This window comes from Rhinolophus hipposideros (genome assembly GCF_964194185.1).
Source record: "Rhinolophus hipposideros genome assembly, chromosome: 18".
NCBI classification, from domain to species: Eukaryota; Metazoa; Chordata; class Mammalia; order Chiroptera; family Rhinolophidae; genus Rhinolophus; species Rhinolophus hipposideros.
This window is the reverse complement of record NC_138064.1, coordinates 293,818-313,346: the sequence shown is the minus strand read 5'-3', so window position 1 is coordinate 313,346 and position 19,529 is coordinate 293,818. Positions and strand designations below refer to the sequence as shown.

General features: G+C 54.6%; 1 protein-coding gene across 1 annotated transcript in view; it reads left to right on the top strand.

The window, feature by feature from the left end:
- NUDCD3 (NudC domain containing 3) overlaps positions 1-19,107 on the top strand; it is a 36,698-nt gene extending 17,591 nt beyond the window's left edge. Inside the window, exons 4-6 of the mRNA XM_081079440.1 lie at positions 9,842-9,985; positions 14,514-14,702; positions 17,661-19,107. Of these exons, the coding sequence (XP_080935566.1) occupies positions 9,842-9,985; positions 14,514-14,702; positions 17,661-17,771 (444 nt within the window). The 3' untranslated portion in view covers positions 17,772-19,107. The remainder of the gene's footprint in view (positions 1-9,841; positions 9,986-14,513; positions 14,703-17,660) is intronic.
- Positions 19,108-19,529: the final 422 nt, after the last annotated feature.

The window sequence follows — 19,529 nt, the reverse complement described above, 5'->3', positions numbered from 1 at the left end:
TTGGGCTGCATTTATGTTTTCTGGAATCATCACCGCGTCACGTGGCAGCAGCTCCTGCTGGTCTGGGTATGTGTGCACATCCAGGCTGGGCGGCCTCCGAGCCTCGCTGGTCCCCGTCCTGAGGCTCTGAGCACAGGTCCCGTGCTGGCTCCCGGGCTGCCCCTGAGACAGGCCTCCCATGTGCAGGAGTGAGGTGGGGCCGCCATCAGCACCACTGCTCACTCCTCCCTTCCTCCCTCCCCCTACCCCATCCCAGGATACGTGCCAGGGCTCGGGCCCCTGGTCGCTGGACTTCAGGATCCAGTTGGACCAGGTAACTAGTGGTCATCTCCTGGGAATCGCTCCTGCTGACCATGTCCCCGCTGGTCCTGGTAGGCCATGGTGGGGCACGCTGGCCTTCCTGCCGGGCTGCTTTGTCCAGCATCTTTTAGGGTGACTGAGGGTCAGAAGTTGATTGCTTTGGTTGGATTGACTTGTATGCGGGTGAATAAATTCTAAAAAGTGTTGGTGACCATATTTTATACTTCATTACTGGCTGAAAAAGTTGTGGCTTCCTGGTCTGTCGGCCAACTTTTCCAGGAGCTTCTGGAGCTGTTTCTAAGGACTACATTAAAACCAGCCTAAAGCCAGCAGGAGACCCAAGTAACCTGATAGCTCTCTGTACTTGCCACAGCCACCCCGGAGAGCTGCCCAGTGAACACGGCGTGTCCCACGTACACGCTAGTGATAAGGTCGTTGTAATGATCCTGCTTTGCCACAGGCAGCGTGTCCTGAGGGTCCTGCCTTTAGTCCCATTGCACTCAGGGACAGCCGTCACATGCCTCTCAAATGCACTTGCGACTGACTGCTAGAATGGTGTGCCCACTTCCACGGCAGCTCACAGCGGCACACAGCAGCCTGTGGCAGCTCGTGCCAACCTCGGGCTGCTCAGGGCAGCCCAGCTCCCGGGAGAGCCGTTGTTCACAATCTAAGCTATAGAGGGCGCAGCTCACTGGCCCTTGTGGAAATCGAACCAGTGACCTCAGCGTTAGGAGCACAGCGCTCCAACCACCCGAGCCACCGGGCAGCCCCAGGTTTTCTTTGTTTTTTAAAGGTTTTTATTAAGATACAGTATTACTTCAGTTTCAGGGGTACTCCATAGTTATTCAACATTTATGCACCTAAAGAAGTGATCACCATGATGAGTCCAGCAACCATCTGACAACGTCCCACGCTATCACAATATTATTGACCAAATTCCCCATGCTGTATGTTACATCCCCATGATTGGTTTGTTTTATACCTGGAAATTTGGACCTCTTATTCCCCTTCACCTTTTCCTTTCCATTTTTAATTTTTCAATTACAGTTGACCATTCAGTATTATTGTAGATTAATTTCAGGTGTACAGCATAGTGGTTAGACATTTATGTAATTTACATGGTTGAATTTTTCTGTTTTTCTTTCAATAGTGTTCTTGTCTCATGGCATTCTTTTTATACTGTAATCTTCTAAGAATTCACAGTCTCTCCATTTCTTAGTGATCTAAGTGTTTCAGTCATACCTCCCTTTTTTAAAATTTGGGGAGGAGTTTATTTTGCATCTCTTGGCTTTTGCTGGGCCAAGGTTTTTCTGAGTTGTCACCTTCATTCTGGACTGGCTCCTTTGCAGCTGTCCCCTGAGGTAGCTGTCCCCTGAGGTAGCTGTGTGACAGCTACCTGTCAGCAGTGTTTATTTTGGGTTTTTTCCTTGGCATCTAGTGATTGCAGTTGCTCAGCCGGTGGGCTCGCTTGCTCTGGGCTATTGGTAGCTCTTCCTGGAGGGGTGCGGGTGGGAGACACTGCCTGTTGGTGGACGGGTCCTGGCCCCCTTCTCCAGCTGCAGCCTTGCCTCTTCTTTACTCACTGATTTCTGTGGAAATGGACTTGCCTCTCAAGTGTAGTGGGGGACAGATAAGGGGAGACTGCTTTGGTGGACCTCAAGGAAGAACTTCTCAAAACTGAGCTGTGGTCTGAAGCACTAGCGGTGTGGGTAGGTCTGCCTCGGGAGCCTGGAGCAGGGTCATGGCGTAGATGTTGGTGTGATGGCTGACGTCAGCTGTAAGAGTGACATCTCATTGAACCATAGGATTTTAATGCTGGAAAATTGAGGCCCAGAGATTGTTAGTCTAATCTCTCATTTTGCAAATGAGAAATCTTTTGGAGATGCAAACTGATGAGGCCCCGGCCCCCACCCCCGCCCTGCTTGATCAGTCTTCTTTTGAGTGGAAAGTGTCACATTGTTACAGAAGTCATGCGTGGATGACACTGAGTGACAAGTGAATTAATTTCCTCCTCAGTGTTCTCCTTCCTCTGAGAGATTGTGGGTGGTCGTTGCTGACTAGTGAGGTCCTGCATCTGGCTGGTGGGCTCACGGCCGTGAACTTTTGCAGCTTTGTCTAAATTCTAATGGTTTTTAGTTTAATTGTTATGGAAGTGAACTCATGGAAGGCCGCATCTCATTTGTCAGTAGCTAGCAGCCTAACAGAGTAGGAGTTTTATCATTTGAAAGTGATCTTCTGTTGTATTTGATTAGGTAGTGGCATTCCCAAATGCAGCTAAGAAGGAACAGACAGAACTTGAAACTGAACAAAATCAGGGAGATAGAACTGATGCTGAAAAAGGCATTAATGTTGATTTTTAAAAACTGTAATTTTAAGAAACTGGTCTAGGGGCCGGCCCGGTGGCTGAGGCGGTTGGAGCTCCGTGCTCCTAACTCCAAAGGCTGCCTGTTCGATTCCCACATGGGCCAGTGGGCTCTCAACCACAAGGTTGCCAGTTCAATTCCTCCAGTCCCGCAAAGGATGGTGGGCTCCGCCCCCTGCAACTAGGATTGAACACGGCACCTTGAGCTGAGCTGCCACTGAGCTCCCGGATGGCTCAGTTGGTTGGAGCGTGTCCTCTCGACGACAAGGTTGCCGGTTTCGACTCCCGCAAGGGATGGTGGGCTGCGCCCCCTGCAACTAGAAAACGGCTACTGGACCTGGAGCTGAGCTGCGCCCCCCCCCCCCCCCACAACTAAGATTGAAAGGACAACAGCTTGACTTGGAAAAAAGTCCTAGAAGTACACACTGTTCCCCAATAAAGTTCTGTCCCTCTTCCCCAATAAAATCTTTAAAAAAAACAAAAGCAATAAAAAAACCAAAAGTGGTTTAGTGTGTCCTCACCATCTGCTACTGTCATATGTGGATAAGGATGGTTGGGGGTGTTCTGGGTTTGATCCAGTTGCTACGTTTAATTACAGACGTGGTCAGTATAAATGGCTTGTAAATGTGGGTGTGTTCCTCAGGCATTTCCACACACAGTGCATTCACAGGTGTGTTTGACCTTATTTCCTGTGCAGAAGGGAACACAGTTGCTGGCATCGTTCTTGGTCCTAGAGGGGCCTCATCAGCACGTCAGGGTGATGGGCGCTGGCCCCTAACAAGACCTCTCCCTGCTCCTGAGCTCTTTCCCAGGGTATCTGGACTTCTGCTCCTGCATTGGTACCACCGTGCTGTCCTTCACTGGTGTCTCAGCACTTGTCACGTGGAATGAGGCCATTTCTGTGCTCCCCGTACACCCACATGCTCCCCAGTCTTTTCTGCTATGCCCATATGTGGACATGTTTTCAGTTCTCCTGGAATGTGTCGATGTGGGTCCTGCTCCATGGTTCACCTTGGGAGGAGTTTGCTAAACTGTATTCCAAAGTGCTTGCACTGTTTTACATATCCAGCAAAAATACGTGAGGTTCCTTTCTCCACTTCCTAACATCTGCTGGGTCTATTTTTGTTTCATTTTGCTTTTTGTTGCCACCCTGATGACTGTCAGGTGCTGTCTTCACTGCTTTTGGTTTGCGTTTCCCTGATGACTGATGATGCTGAGTGTCTTTCATGTACTTACTGGCTACCTGTGTATCTTCTTTTTCTTTCCCCTTCTTCTGCCTCCCATCCCCCCCACTCCCTCACTCCGGTTCAAGCCGTTGTTTCTCAGTCTAGTTGTGTAGGACACAGCTCCCTGGCCCATGCTGGTATTATGAGCCTTGTCCTCTCCCTGGCTGAGGAAGTCGGTCACCAGTCATTGGTCAGCCGCTCATGGCAGCTCTCACCGGCTGCCGGCCATTCACACTGGCTCATGCCCGCTCACGGTGGCTACCGGCTACCGGCCCACTCATGGCAGCACACAGCAGCCCACGCCAACCTTTGGCTGCTCACAGCCGCCCAGCTCCAGGGAGAGCTATTGTTCACAGTCTTAGCTGTAGAGGACGCAGCTCACTGGCCCGTGTGGGAATCGAACCGGGGACCCCGGTGCTCCAACCACCTGAGCCACCAGGCTGGCCCTTGTATATCTTCTTTGGAGAAATGTCTATTCAAGTCCTTTGCCCATTTTAAAATTGGGTTGTCTTTTTATTGTTGAGTTATTGTGTTCTTTTAAACTCGTGATCTTATTATACTTTTATTAGTTAAATATTCTGCAAATATTTTCTCACATTTTGCGAGTTGTCATTTCACTTTCTTGAGAGATAGTGTCTTTTGAAGCACAAAAGTTAATTTTTATCAAGTTTAATTTAATTATTACTCATATATCTCTATTTGTTTTTGGTTGCTGTGCTTTTGGTGTCATCTACAAAACCATTGCTACTCCAAGGTCATGAAGATTTACACGAGATGTATTTAGGTTGTCTTTTCTGTTTACTTTCACTGGGGCTTTGTTTCTTCATGTGGGTTCAGGTTACCATCTAGTCGCCTTTTATTTCAACCCGAGGGGCTCCCTTTAGTATTCTTATAGGGCTTATGCGAGAACATACAGGCCTGTGAAGGATGAATTCTCTCTAATGAATTGTCTGGGAAAGTCTTAATTTTACCTTCATTTATTTTTTTCTAAAGGATGGAGAATTTATTCAGATAACGTTTAAGGACTCATGTATGCTACATTAGGATAATAAGACTTAAGGCAGAGATCTCACTTTGCCTGCATGTTTGAAGAATAGAGTTGTTGGATGCAGAATTCTTGGCTGACCGACTGTTCCCTCTATTTTAGCCCTATGACCACTGCATCCACTGCCTTTTAGCCTTCATGGTTTCTCATGACAAATTAGCTGTTACTCTTGAATATGTCTTGTGTGTGGCGTGTTGCTTTCCTGTTCCTCCTTTCAAGATTCTTTCTTTGTCTTTGACCATTTTGACACCTCGACTTTGATGCAGCTAGGTCTTAATCTCTTCGAGTATATTCTACTTGGAGCTCCTAGAGCTTCTTGGATCTCTAGATTAATTTTTTTGGTCAAGTTTGGAAAGTTTTCACCCATGGTTGTTTAAAAATATTTTCTGCCCTTTCTTCCTCTTCTTCTGTGACTCCCATTGTGCGTGTGGTGGTGTGTTTAGTGACGTCCCTCAGGTCTCTGAAGCTCTGGGTTTGTGCTTCTTATATAAGGTTGAAATAAGAAATAAGATTGAAATAAAAAATGAGATTGAAATAAGAAATAAGATTGAAATAAGAAATAAGGTTGAAATAAGAAAATATGCAATCTCTTCCTCACACTGAATAATCTCAGTTGTCCTATCTTCCAGTTTGAAGATTCTTCTAACTGCCTAAGTCTGCTTAGAAGAGACCCTCTAGTGGATTTTTAACTAATTTTTTCCTTTTGAATTCCATACTTTGCCTTTGGTTCTTTGAAAAAAATTATATCCATCACTCTGTTGCTCTTCTCTCCTTACGAGTATTATTCACATACTTCCCTTTAGTTTGCATGTGGTTTTCTTCAGCTCTTTGAGCGTATTTACAACAGCTGATCTATAGACTTTCCACTAAGTCCATGTCTGGGCTTCCTCAGGGACAGATTTTATTGATTGCTTTTTTCCTTGGTGCATGGGCCATCTTTTCTTGCTTCTTGGTGAGTCTTGTAATTTTTTGTTAAAAACTGGGCATTTTAAATAACAGTTTCACAACTCTGGAAATCAGAGATTCCCTTCTCCCCATGGTTTGTTGTTTGGGGACTTGATGTAATTGTTCTTGTTTGTTTAATGACTTTTCTGAACTAATTCTCTGAAGTCTGTGTTTTTTATTGTGTGTGGCCAGTGACGTCTCTGCATGGGCAGCTTAGTGGTTGGCTAATGATTGGACAGAGATGACTGGCCGGAACTGGTAAACCTCTCTTTGTCAAGAGGCTCCATGTCCACATTGGGGCGTGCCTTTAACGCTTGGCCTTCCAGCACAGAAGTCGGCCGTAGCCTTCACCACCTGCGCGTGCAGAGTCTGAGTCAGCCAGTGGTGAGAGCTTAGGGCCTTCGCATGCTTTCTGTGAGCATGTGCCCTCTGTACTCCCAGGAATATTTCCAAGTGCTTCAACATCCCCGTGGACACATTGCCCAGCTTTTCCTTTCATTTGCCCCATTGTCATCCATGACCTCAGTCAGCTGCAAAGTTAAAACACTTGCCTGTAATTGTTTTCAGCACTCCCTGGAAAAAGGCTTTTCTGAGTCTGCTCAAAAACAGACAGCCTTGCAAGTGGGGTCTCCCTGGGAACTGTCATCCAGTCAGATAATGGCAGTTCTTTGGAACGAAGCTTTGAAAGAGCTCCATCTCCATATACTCCCTCTGGTGGCTGCCAGGCGGCACCAGGAACGTGGGCTGCTGAGAGGCTGGAGAGTGCGGATGGGTCTGGGGCAAGTAAAATGTCACAGAGCTCACGGTTCTGGCCAAGACACAGTTGTTTTTCTTGCATAAATGTTCCGTGGGGTCCTGAAAACCTTTGGTTAGTTTCCAGAGTTCAGAAAAAGTAGATAATTGACCATTTTTGTAGTGTTCTTGTTGCTGTTTTGGAAGTCCTTACTCTACCATTTTCACTAACCCCTTTGGATGAGGAATTTCTTGTGCAGTTTTTGTTTTCCTGGAGTTTCTTGCTGCCTTTCTTCGTCTCTTGTCAAAAATAGTGTGCTTTTGTCCTTCCCTCAGAGTTACCTAGACTCGCAGCCACGCACCGCATTGTGTAGAAGTCACTCTCTTCCTGAAGACCCCTCTCTTGAAAGCCCGCTCACTGCTAACGCCAGCCTGTCCTGGTTACTGCTGGTGCTGTGCTAGGCTTCCACCCGGGCACGCCTGTCGCTGCCCTACGTTAAGATCCCTGCTTGTGGATCCCGATTGGAGCTTCCTCTCCCCCCCCCAGCCTTTTTGAGATATAATTGACATATAACATTGTATTAGTTTAAGGTATACAATGTTGTGAAATGATCACCACAATAGTTTAGTTACAAGTTCTTTCTTATGATGAGATCTTTTAAGATTTACTCTTTTAGCAACTTTCAAATATACCGTGCAGCACGGTTAAGTAAGTCACACCCCAGGGCTCACTCATCTTATGACCAGAAGTTTGTACCCTTGACTCCTTTCACCCAGGATCTTCCTCTGTTTGAGTTTCGTTCTCATTTTGTTGTAATATAGCCTCATGTAACTTGCTCAAAATGATGTGGTAAATACAGAGTTCTCGAGTGTCTTAACCTGTAGCTATTTTAACCTTTCACTTGTTTCATAGTTTGGGTGTGTGTAGAAATTCTAAGGAAAAAATCCTCCCCTCAGAAGGTTGAAGGCTCTTATACCCAGTGTTACTGTATCCTACAGACTCGTCCATTCAGGTTCTTGGTAAGTAAACTTTTTTCTTTCTCTTTGGAACTTTTCAGACCTCTTTAAAATGCTTGGTGCTATGAAATTTCACGTTTGTATAATTCATCTTTCACTTTGCTTATCCCTCAGTGGGACCTTTCTGTCTGAAGACACATTTTTCTTACGCCCTGGCATTACCTTGTCCCCGTCCTAGATTCCGGATGTCGCGTTCATTGCCTGGACTGGTCTTTGTCTCTACCTGGATTTCTTTGATTTTATCTTCCAGCTTTTCTATGGAAAATTTTATTGCTGACGCTGCATTTTAAGTGTTTTTTTCCTGTCTGATTCTATTTTCATGTTGTTTTCTGGCTCCACCGGTGCCCCATCTTCTCAGGTCTGTTGAAGGTGCACACTGGAAACATTTCAGAATGTCCTTCCTTCCTAGTTAGCTCTGCAGTTTTTGTTTCATTTTCTTTACCTCAGTCTGTCTTTTCATGTTGCTGGTTTCTTCAAAGGACACACTCCTTAGTTCCCTATCAGGTTTTTTATTGAAATGTGTGTTTTCCCCATTCTTGTGAGTACAGGTCAGTGTTGACTTTCTCTGTTCTGAGTCTGGGGTCCGCTCCTCCTGGTTCCGCTGAGAGCCAAGGGTCGCTGGGCCAGCCTTGCTTCGCAGCGTGTGGGAGCTGGGCACCCCACCGGGGCCCTCAGGCTGCTGGTCACTTTGTTTGGAGCACGGCCAGCAGTGCATTCTCATCCCTTTCATTGGCACAGCTGTCCCGAACTGACTCAGCTGCTCCCCCTCAGGGGCCTTCCGTGCCTGCTGTCAGCTGGAAGCCCCATGAGGCCATGGGCTCCCAGAGGCGGGCCTGTCACTCGTCCCTGTACTGTCCTGGCCTTTTCTCCTCTGGCTTTGTTCCTGTCATCTCTGGGTCACAGAGCTCAGGAGACGGCCACCTGTTCCCAGAGCGTCTCCTGGTGTCGTGAACCGGACCTCCAGGACTTACCCCCTAGCGGGCTGCCCCTTGGAGCGTTGGTCCTTCCCGCGTGTCAGCTTGCCCACATTGGAAAGTGACTGTCTCCCGCACAGCTGGCTGTCTTGGCTGAGCCTCCCCCTGCTGGCCAGGTGTGTGCTGCACACCCCCGTCCACAGCTGGGGACACTGGTTGGCCCTCGATGGCCTGGATCCTGCGGGCGTGGTGGTGGGCGTGGGGTGGGGGTGAAGCTGGGCTGTGGCCCTGGCTTTGCAGAACCAGTCGAGTAAACAGTTAATCCTCCCGGAAGCTGGGTGTGTGTGGAGACTGTGGACGCAGTGACATGGTCACTTACTCTGGGCAGCACTTTTGTCCCCTCCTCTCCTCCCTCACGTCACAGCTCAGGAAAGTCATCTCCCCCTTGTCCATCTTTTTTGTTTATGGGATATTTAAGGCATCACAGAATCAGGTGCCACTGACAAATGTAAACTCGGATTTGAAAGTCCTGTGACTTACAGGCTTTCTTTTCAAGCTGTTTGTAAGCATTTAATGAGCACTACCTCGGGGCTGTTAGAAATGCCAGGTCCCCCTGCAGTGGCCTCTTGTTTCACACACACATTATGCAAATACTATTATGGAAAGACTTCTACATTATAAAACACAAGGATTTCAGGATTTAAAAATAGGAAGTGAAACAAATAGAAATAGGAGTCCTGTGTGCTTTCTTTTTCCTTTTACTGACCCAGTGACTCCTGGGCACACCGTCTTTGGTGCCTGCTGCCAGGTCCACACAGGACAGAGCCCATGCCCAGCAGCCCCCCAGTGTGCTTGTAGAGACCAGGGAGAGGGCACCCTAGCGCGAAGTCCCAGAGAAGGGACGGAGCTGGGCTTGTGGAGTGGGGTTCCCAGGGAGCTGACAGAACCGAGCACCCGGCTCCTGGGCAAGGCTGAGCCTCAGAGGCGGCCCAGGCTCCTGCAAGGTGGCAGGTGGGACGGGTGCCCACCTGCCTCTGGGGCTTGATCCCTGGGACTGCAGAGGGCCTGTGGAACGGCAGCACTGGCACACATCTGCGTCCCGCATGTCAGCCAGTCTTGTTACTTAGAGTGACCGTGTGCCGATTTTCTTGTTCCGAATGCCTGGTGACTCGAGGATGTCTTGCGTCTTGTCCTGTGGTCCTTTGCCAGGTGCCTTGGGAACAATTGTCCCCTCCCATTTCAGAGCTTACCTAGGTCACCACCTTCACACATGAAATGATTCTCTTCTGCTCTGTTGCAGGTCTCGGTGGCCCTTGGCAGCAGCTCCATCCGGGTGGCCGTGCTGGAGGAAAGTGGGGAGCGTGTTCTGATGGAGGGGAAGTTCACCCACAAGGTCAACACCGAGGGCTCCGTCTGGAGCCTGGAGCCCGGGAAGTGCATTCTGGTGAGTGCGGGCGGATGGCAGACCCAGGGGAGGGGCTTGGCCCTGCACTTGGGGACCCCAGCCCCACGAGCTGTGGAGACCTCGCTGTTTACAAGCCAAAGGTTCCGTGTGTTCCCAATTCGATGACTGTTTGCTGGTGACATGTGGGGCCGCGCAGCTGGGTGACACTGTGCTGTGGTGTGTGGAGAGCGTATGGAACAGCTGCCAAGCCCGTGCAGCCCTGGGGGCAGAGCGCCCCGGGGGCAGAGCGTGGCGCGAGGTCGCCAGGCCTGGCTGTGTCTCACTGTCACACCGCAGGACCTCCACTCCCGATACCGTATTCGATGGCAGGCCCTGTGCTGGACACCCGGTGATTGTGGGCGGAAAGGGCTCCCAGATGTCGTCGCCAGCCCCCAGGACCTGTGATGGGACTTGGCTGCACACGTGCAGGGTGCTCTAAGGGGCAGCGCATCCTGGGTTACCCGGGTGGCTCACAGTCAGGGAGAAGTGTCACGAGAAAGACGTGGAGATTTGAGACAGGAGACTGGAGGAATGAAGTGAAGTTGAGGCAGGGGTTGGGGACACGTGGTCACAGCCCTGTTCCCTGGAACCTCTGGAGGGAGCACGGCCCTGCATCACTGTGGTCTGGGACTTTGGTCTCCAGACTGTGGGAACAGATGTCTTGTTTGAAGCCCCGCTTGCAGTGCTGTGTAATGGCAGCCCCGGGACATGGTACAGGCCTCACCTGGCAGGGTCTGTGGGGGCCTGTGGGACAAGGGTGGTGACTCAGGTGGCTGTCACCTCCCCAGAGTCCTTGGTCCTTGGAACCTCTGCCGCTCACTCTCAGCCGCCCCTCCTGAGCTGTGGACCCGCATCAGCCACGCCAAGCAGGCTTTCAGCGCCAGCAGGGGTGGCAACTAAAACCGGGTTGCAGCTCTCACCTCCCTCTCTCTCTCCCTCCCTCCCTCCCTCCTTTCCTCTCTCCCTCCCTTCCTCCCTCCCTCCCTCTCACATGCGAGTGTGTTCAACGCGGCCTCCTGGTTCCCAGCCTTCCCCATGTGCCTTCATGCCAGAACCTGCGTCGGCTTCCGTCCTTGTTGGTGCCGCCACACAAAGCTGGCACCCTCAGCCCGTGGACGTTCTCTGGTCAAGGTGAAGCTGGTCCCCACTGTTGACAGGCTCACAGATCACTTAGAATTGGCACGGTGGCCGCAGACTGTCACAGGCCTTGGCCTGCCTGCAGCTCCCTCAGGAGCATGAGTTTCTTTCCAGGCTATTCCACCGTCCCCTAGATGGTTCCTTCAGATGATTTTCTTAAGTTACAGGCTGACTGTAGTTCTTGGCCATTGGCTACGGGCTACCCCCGAAGGTGCCACGACTTGGTGGTGTCATCAGCCCCGTGTGCCTGCCAGCCCTGAGCCTATTCATTTTTCCCCTCCTGCTGGCTTGTGTGCCCCCTTTACTCATTTCTGGTGGTTTTCTAGTGAGCATGTGCGTTTTTCCATGAGGCTCATGGTCTTTGTTCCCTCTCGCTGGTGGCCTGGAGGCCACTGGCCCTGGGAGGCATGTCCTATATCACTTGCCACCTTCTTCACAAATGCAGGTTGCATGGTGTTAGCATGTTGGTGACAGCACAGAGCTCTGGGTGGAAGGGAGTCCCTGGCATGGAGCGAGCCCCTGGCCCTCGGTGCCCATGCCTCCGAGACCCTCACACTTCTCACTGTGCCCAGACCCTTGGCATCGTCCCTAGCCCCGGGTCCCAGCAGGGAAGAGCACAAGTTTGGAATTATGAGGGTGGTAGCCCGAGGCAGCACATTCGAGAGTGTTGTAGAGAAGCGACCCAGGGAACAGAAGGGATGTGCCTGAAGAAGCGTGTGCAGGCCGCTCGTGCAGTGGACGGAGTGCGCCCTCCCGGTCCTGCCGCAGCCATGGGGACACCTCCTGCCTTCCAGCCTGGGTGGTCTGGCTCCTGCAGTAATCCACTGTTTAAGTTAAGAAAGGAGCTGGCCACACCAAAAACCAGATTGCTCGTCCAGTGCTGCCTTGGGCGCATCCCGAGAGGCCAGTGGTCAGACTGGGGTCCACTCCATCCCTGCAGCATGGCTGGAGTTGAGCGGCTTCCCTGATCTTGTGCGCCTCCCCTCCACAAAGTACCACCCACGACTCACGCAGGTCCCCTTGGCCCAACCTGAACCCCGGGACACCGGCTCCTTGAATAGAAACAAGGTTCCATGACTTCCAGGAGAGGGAGGTGAATGCTGGGGAGTCACCGGTGGGGGTGTTCTCATTCATGTTGAGTTCAAAGTTTCTACGAGGACGTTCTGGGAAAACTTCAGTCAGTGGCCTGGGAGATTCCCCAAGAAACCGAATCTCCGCCTGGGACCAGATGAAATGAGCCTGGAGGAAGGCAAAAGAAAGAGGGCGTGTGCCACCAGGTCCCTGAGCATCACATAATTAGGGACAGGTGTGACGGATAGCCCACGAGACGTTAGGCGTCCAGACATCCGTGCTGAGGTTAATGGGCTCCATCATGGAGCAGCAGGCCGCCGCTGGCTAGTGCACGGCACCTGCTCGGGCCAGAAGCAGCGTTCCCCACCATCGCTGCTGGGGCGGCTGGGATCGGGCAGGAACGCCCTGTGGACACCGCCAGGTGCCTTGTGCCTGCAGGTGGGCCACCCAGGAGGAGCGCAGCACCTGTGCAGTGTTATGTTGGGGTGCTTCCCTGAGTTTAATCATGGAGAAAACACCGGACGAACCCCACGGGCGGAGCAGTCTGGAAAAACAAAACAGTAGAATACAGCTGTAGAATGTTCCAGACGAAAGGGGACAGGACCACACACACACAGGCGGCCTGGACAGGATCCTGAGTGGGAAGGAGGTGAGCACAGTCATTAAAGTGCTTCCGTGTCCTCGGCGGGGGGAGGCGCTCATCGAATAGTAGGGGTGAAGGGCCGAGGTGGTTCAGAAACAATGCCGGGTTCGCACCGTGTGTTACACACTCACGCGGTGACGTGTGCACAGACAGTAAAGTGAGGCTGTGTGGATCTAGGGAAGGGGTGTTTGTGCTGGAACAAGTCTAATGACTTACAAGTTTGGAATTACTACAAATGCAATGTTTTCAAGAATGAGATCACAAATAAGCGCTCGCAAGGGTGCCCAACATCACATGTTGAGATGTGAGTTAAAACCCCAGCGATGTGTCACTTGACACTGGAAAGAACCGACAGTACTAGGTGCTGACACCACTGCAGGTGGGAGCGCGGAATGGCGACCAGAGTGACGGAGTCATGAGGTCAGCGACGCCGAGCATGGGGCCCAGCTGGGCACCAACCAACCACTGTCTGCAGGCACGCGGCCCGGGGTCAACCTCCCTGTCGGGAGCAGAGTGGACACGCAAGGCTGCAGCCACATGGTTCCATCAGCGACAGGCAAAGTGGACAGGACCAGCAAGAAGGCAAATGAGCGTCGGGCGAGGGGGCAGGGCTCCTGGGAAGGGCCTGGGCAGCTTGAGGACGCCAGGATGTGCACACAGAGGGGGGATGTATGCACTGTGTGCCAACGGCCTCCACAGCCCCGCCTGGAAGAAGCCACAGCGTTAAAGAGCCCAAAGCAAATGTTAAACCATCAGCCGACTTTATTAGAATCGTTTCTAGACCGGAACCCTTGAGCTGCATTCCAAGAACATTTCCCCTGTGTCCTTCTAGCTCTTTGTCCACACTGTTCAGCCTGATACGGTATCATGGGTGTCACCTGCGTCCCTATGTCCTCCATCCAGCCAGTAACCCTTTCCTCAGAGTGAGTCACCTCCCTGCCCTCCTGCACGACGGGTCTCATCTGGTCAGTGTGGCCAGTGCGAGGGGACCGCCTGCCAAGACACCCAGTGAGCCCAGCCGCTGGCCGCTGACCATGGCAGGATGCAGCCTGGGTGCCGCCCGTGTGGTCCTGAAACAGGTGCCCTTGGCGCCAACTTCAGGCAAAACCCCAGTGTTCTGCTCCTGTTTCCATGGTGCTATCCCCACCTCTGAGTTCTTCCCCACCCCGAGCCCCCTCCCCGGGCTGTGCCGTGAGACTGGGTGTGGGCACTTCCCCTGGCCTGGAGGTGAGCCACGTGTGGTGGTCGCAGGACTGGAGGAACCTGGCCAGGGACGAAAGCAGGAAGGCGCCTGGGCATCGGGGGTAGGGGGCTCACTATGGGCTGAGCGGGCAGTGCCTGCTCCCAGGCCCTGAGCGGGCAGGAGACGGGTGCTGAGCTTGGAAGCAGCCATGGTCATCAGAGGGGTAGGGGGTGGCCTGCAGGGACTGTTGGAAGGACATTGAAAAAAGGGCACGTTTGGGGTTGAGCCCTGTGGCAGCTCGGGGAGGCTGTAATGGGGACCAGGAGTGGGCGGCGGGTGGCTCAGAGGTCTGGTCAGAGTGGGCGGGGATCCTGGCGGTGGAATGGGTGTGGGGTGACAGACAAAGGGGGACCCCAGGTGCCCCAGATTGCAGTCCTGGGACATCAGAGCCAGGGCTCCGTGCAGCGCACTGACCCATGTGTGCCCGTGCCCAGGTGAGCCTGAACAAGGCAGGGGAATACTGGTGGAGCGCCGTCCTGGAGGGCGAGGAGCCTATCGACATTGACCAGATCAACAAGGAGCGCTCCATGGCCACCGTAGACGAGGAGGAGCACGCCGTCCTGGACAGGCTCACCTTCGACTACCACCAGAAGCTGCAGGGCAAGCCGCAGAGTCACGAGCTGGTACGCCTGGGGCTGCAGTGGAGGGGGGCTTGTGTGGGGACTGGACGGGAGTGGGCAGGGCGGTGGGGGTGTGGGAGGTCAATGGGGACCCTCGCTGCAGGGCAAGACTACCGGCTAGGTCCTGACTTGGGCAGCTCCAGCCTGGTCAGCTTGTCACAGCCCGGAGAGGGCAGTGGTTTCACACCTGGACAGAAAGGCGCCTGTGCACACAACCCCAGTTGCACGGCATGGGTTTCCCGCTCGCAGGGACCCTGCCCCAGGGCCAGCACAGGCCGGACCCCGAGGACCAGTGAGCAGGAAGTCCTTCTGAGTCACTGTGGATCGTCAGAGGCCTGAGAAGTGCGTGTGGCCAGAGGGAGGCTATGGTGTCAGCAGGAGGTTGGTGACAGGAGAGGAGGTTCACGCCTGAGCAGCGCAGGGAAAGGACTAGTTGGATGAGTGCAGGCGTCTCCCCGTATCTGGGGGGCACCTTCCAGGACCCCAGTGATTGCCTGAAACTGTGGACAGTGCCAGCCCTGTTCTGCTGCACGTTCAGCTTCTCGCTTACAGGAAGCACCTCAGGGCTTCTCGTTGGTGGCTCTGACTCGCCAGCATTACGGCTCGTGCACTTTGGGGCCATTATTCAGTAAAACCATGACAGTCGATCTGATCACCGAGACAGCTGCCACGTGGCTGCTGGGCAGGGAGCGTGCAGTGTGGAGACGCTGGACAAAGGGACATTCACGTCCCGGGCAGGATGGAGGACGGCTCGAGATTTCATCATGCTGCTGACAGTGACGCACGATTTAAAACTGACACACCGTTTCTTTCTGGGCTTTTTCATTTAACGTTTTTGGACTACGGTTGACCACAAGTAACAAACCACAGAAGACAGAACCTCAGATGAGTGTACATGACTCGATTCTTCCTTCTGTTCTAATAAGTGGGCTCGGGGAAGAAAGGGCTGCTTTTCTCAGGTTGATTTTGGGTTTCCCAGGAGCCGCGATGGGGAGGGCGTTGCTGGGCACTGTGGTTTTGTTTCTCGTGCGTCAAACGCAGGTCCGATTCTTGGGGGCCTCGTGTGGCTCCTGCATCCTGGCCGATGAGTGCCCGGGACCCGTCCCCTGGGGGCCTGCAGGGCTGGCCTCCCTGTGCTCACTGCACGCAGGTCAGGTCGCGTTGGCCGGGCTCCTCTTCACAGTATGAGCTCCGGGCCCCAGCAGCTCAGCCGGGGCTTGAACTGTGCACTGGCTCCAGCCTCTGTCTTTCCTCCCGGTGTGTCTGAATCTTCTCTTGGACCAGCTCCTTGACCCACCAGGGCTGACGGGACGGGGGTTGGGTTGAGGTTGGCTGTCGGGAGGGCCTCGGCCTGAGTTTAGGCTGCGTTGCATTTGCCCATGGCCCCTGGACGAAGAGCACTCTCAGCGCAGCCCGATGGGAAGGGGCTCGTGCAGCCATTGGGGGTGCCCATCTGTAAGTGGATGGGCGCGGAGCCCTGAGGCCCATGCAGGGAGCAGGAGGCTCCTGATCCGGAAGGATGTGAAGAGGACCTGGGAAATGCTGTGCTTAGGGTGGAAGTCGTCCTGGAGGACTTGCCGTGCACATGCCAGCAGCGTGCTGACCTGGCTGAGCTCGGCGCCCCGCAGGCCCGAATCCAGGGCAGGTGGTACACGTGGCCAGGGACCTCCTGGCCTTGTTCCCTCGCTGGAGAGGTGACTCGGGTGGACTGTGCTGAGGGCCTGGCCCTGCAGCAGCACTGCTGCCTGGGCCTCATGGACTTCTTGGGGATTCCAGAAGGAGCCTACGCAAAGGTGCCCCCCCCACCTGGCGGTCCACGTGAACTGTCCTCCCCACGGTCTTGGGGGGAAGCTTGGCCTGGGAGCAGATTTGGGCCTCAGAGGAGATAGCAGCGGGAGAGAAGCCACAGGCGTTGTGACACTTTGTGGCGCTGAGGGCTCCACAGCCACGGATGATTCAGCCAGAGTTCTGTTCCCTGGAGGAAAGTGGGCCCCCAGGGAAAGGAAATTGGGCCACGGGTCCGCCTCAGATGGGGGCTGTGGGGAGGTGGGGCGGCCTGAGGAATAGGTGGTGGCGATGCTGCTGCATCGTTTCCTGAGGGGCAGGGACCCATGGGGTCACGGGCGAGGGCTGCCCTTAGAATGCGAGTGACAAGGGCAGTGCCACCCGGGACGCTGCCTGCTGGGACTGCAGCTGTGAGCGACAGCAAGTGTGCTCAGGTGGGGTGCAGAGTGGTGGCAGGCCCCGGAGGACGGTGGAGGTGGAGGCCTGGCCCTCGTCCCCCCTGCCGGACACGGCCTCTGCTGGCAGTGGATTGCCATGGGTGTCGTCTGTGCCACGTGAGCCTGGTGGTGCCTAGACCCTGTGTGCCCGCTGCCTTTTGGACAGCGGGAACCTTCCCTGCACTCAGTGTGTGGGTCCTGGCCCTGCGCTGGCTCTCTCCCACGTTTCTTGGGGTCACAAGGAGGGGGGTGGCTCCAGCTGGGGTGTTCACGGAGGAGGGAGCCTACAGCTCGGGGCAATACCTCCCTCGGGTGCAGTGTCCTGCAGTCCCCTGGCACAGGCCACACTGCCCAGCCTGCTGCTGCCCCTGGAGACTGCATCTCCCCCACAGGCCACATTGGCTCCGGGACTGGCGGGTCCACAGTGGGATCTCCTGAGGTCTCCCTCTGAGTCACGGGCCAGGTCACTCTGGACTATCGAAGGGTACAGACCTTGATGCCACCAGCCTCCTCCCTGGGCCGTTGGAGTTTGGGCAGAAATCCTGGGTGAGAAGGGACAGCAGCTCTGCCGTGAAGGTGGCCTGAGCTTTGCTGGTGACAAGATGGAGGTGGACTCCATGCGGGGAGCCTGTGTCACATGTCTGCAGTCACCCCAGGCGGGTCCTCTGGAGGAGGAGGCAGTCCTGCTTGGACGTGCGGGCCTGGTGATTGGGCTTAATCTCTGTGTTTTCTGTTGTAGAAAGTCCATGAGATGCTGAAGAAGGGGTGGGATGCTGAAGGCTCTCCCTTCCGAGGCCAGCGGTTCGACCCGGCCATGTTCAACATCTCCCCAGGGGCCGTGCAGTTCTAGTGACGAGGAGAGGACGCCCTCGCCATGCCCCTCCTGCTGGGACTTGCTGTCTGGTGGCCTCGCCTTCCTTTCTTTCAAGGGCGAGCGGCCTCCCCTGCCCGGTGTCTACAGACTGTTCCAGAGCAGGGTGGGCCGCACGGGGTGCCCAGGACGCCTGTCCCAGCAGGCACAGCTGGGGCCTGCTGCCCATCTGCCTGCCCGCCGTGTGTGTGCGCTGCTTGCTGTTCTTGTGCTGGGCGGCGGGGGTCGGTATGCACGGTGGGGCGACCCCTGGCGGTGGGGCCTCTTGGCTTGACCTTGCTGCGTGGTCACTGCAATCTCGCTCGTTTATAATGTCTAGTGTCATGGAACAGCCGAAACCAAGGTCCTCACTGGTTCTGGATGTTGGGAGAAAGTCTTACGGCCACAGTCACAGCAGGACCTTTGACCTCTGACCCGCAGCCCTGTCTCTGTCCCTGGCGCTTTCCTCTTTTCAGACCTGTTGTCAAAGTGAGCTGGCCCGGGTGCCCTCGGGAGACCACATGCGCTGGCAGCCCCCAGGTCATTCATGGAGGAGCCCGACCACACAACGGCACTCCCAGCTCTGCTCCCCTCTGGGGCCTGCAACCTGGGCACCCATGTCCACATGGCTTGGCCCGCTGGGCTGCAGAACGAGGAACCTGTATGGCAGATGGTCCTTCCAGAGGCTTCCACCTCCAGCTGCATGGGTGGGCTGACTCATCATTGTTACATAGGCAGGCTGCTCGCCAGCTGGCTTCCCTGGGTCCCTGGAAAGCTTTTGGTCACTGTGATGTCATCCTGGGAGCATGGACACCAGGTGGCTGGTGAGCGCGTCGCGAGGGGCACGCGCTGCATCCACAGTCAGTCGTCACCAAGCTGGTCCTGGGCCTTCGGGGACCCCTGTCAGGGCCCCAGGCCTCACGTGTGCATCTGGTCTCCTTGTCCTGTCCCTGTGGGGGTCTCCCGCAGTGACGAGGTGGGGTGTGGTGCCTGACCTCAGCGATCTGGGAAAACGTCGAGAGCTGTGGACACTGGTCAGCCGTCTTTTTGCCCGATTTTTTTTTAAGTGTTGCATCTCTCCCTACCCCGCCAGCTATGACAGTGGCGCAGAGACCTCTGGGAATACCAGGCGGCTTCGGTCACGCAGCTGATGATTCTGCCCTGGGGTCTCACGGGCACCGTCTGCCGGTCGCTGCCGCTGCTTCTGCCCTGTTTTCTTTCTGCAGACGCGGCAGCAACAGATCGGCCCCTGAGCTCCGCCCAAGGATAGCGGGCGCCCGCCTGCGAAGCCGCCAGTCTGAGTGTGGGTTTGCAATAAATCTGTATTTAAGCGCTCTGCGTCTGTGACTTGTGCTGCTGAGATGCTCTCCGTGGGGTCGTTCCCGAGTTCCTAAGTCCGTCCTGAGCTCCGCACACTGGCGGAGCCCACAGCTCCCAGAGACGGCTGTAGCCGTAGGGCTGGTGTCCATCCCCAGCAGGTGAGCGCAGAGGCCCGACGCCTCCGCCCAGGGCCTCTGCGCCCCATGGGGGAGGCGCCTCAGGGCTGGGCGGGCCGCAGGACAGGAGGATGCGGCCCACTGGCTGCTCCTGCAGACCCTCCAGGAGCCAGAGCAAGCTTGGCGTCCTCGTCCTCTGACTTCGCATTCACCTCCACCAGACCTTCACTTGATGCCGGCACTGGAGACCCTGACAGACAGCCCGCTCTCCTTCACAGACCCCACCCCTGAGGGGACTGTCCTGGGCCTGCTCCCTTCCCTT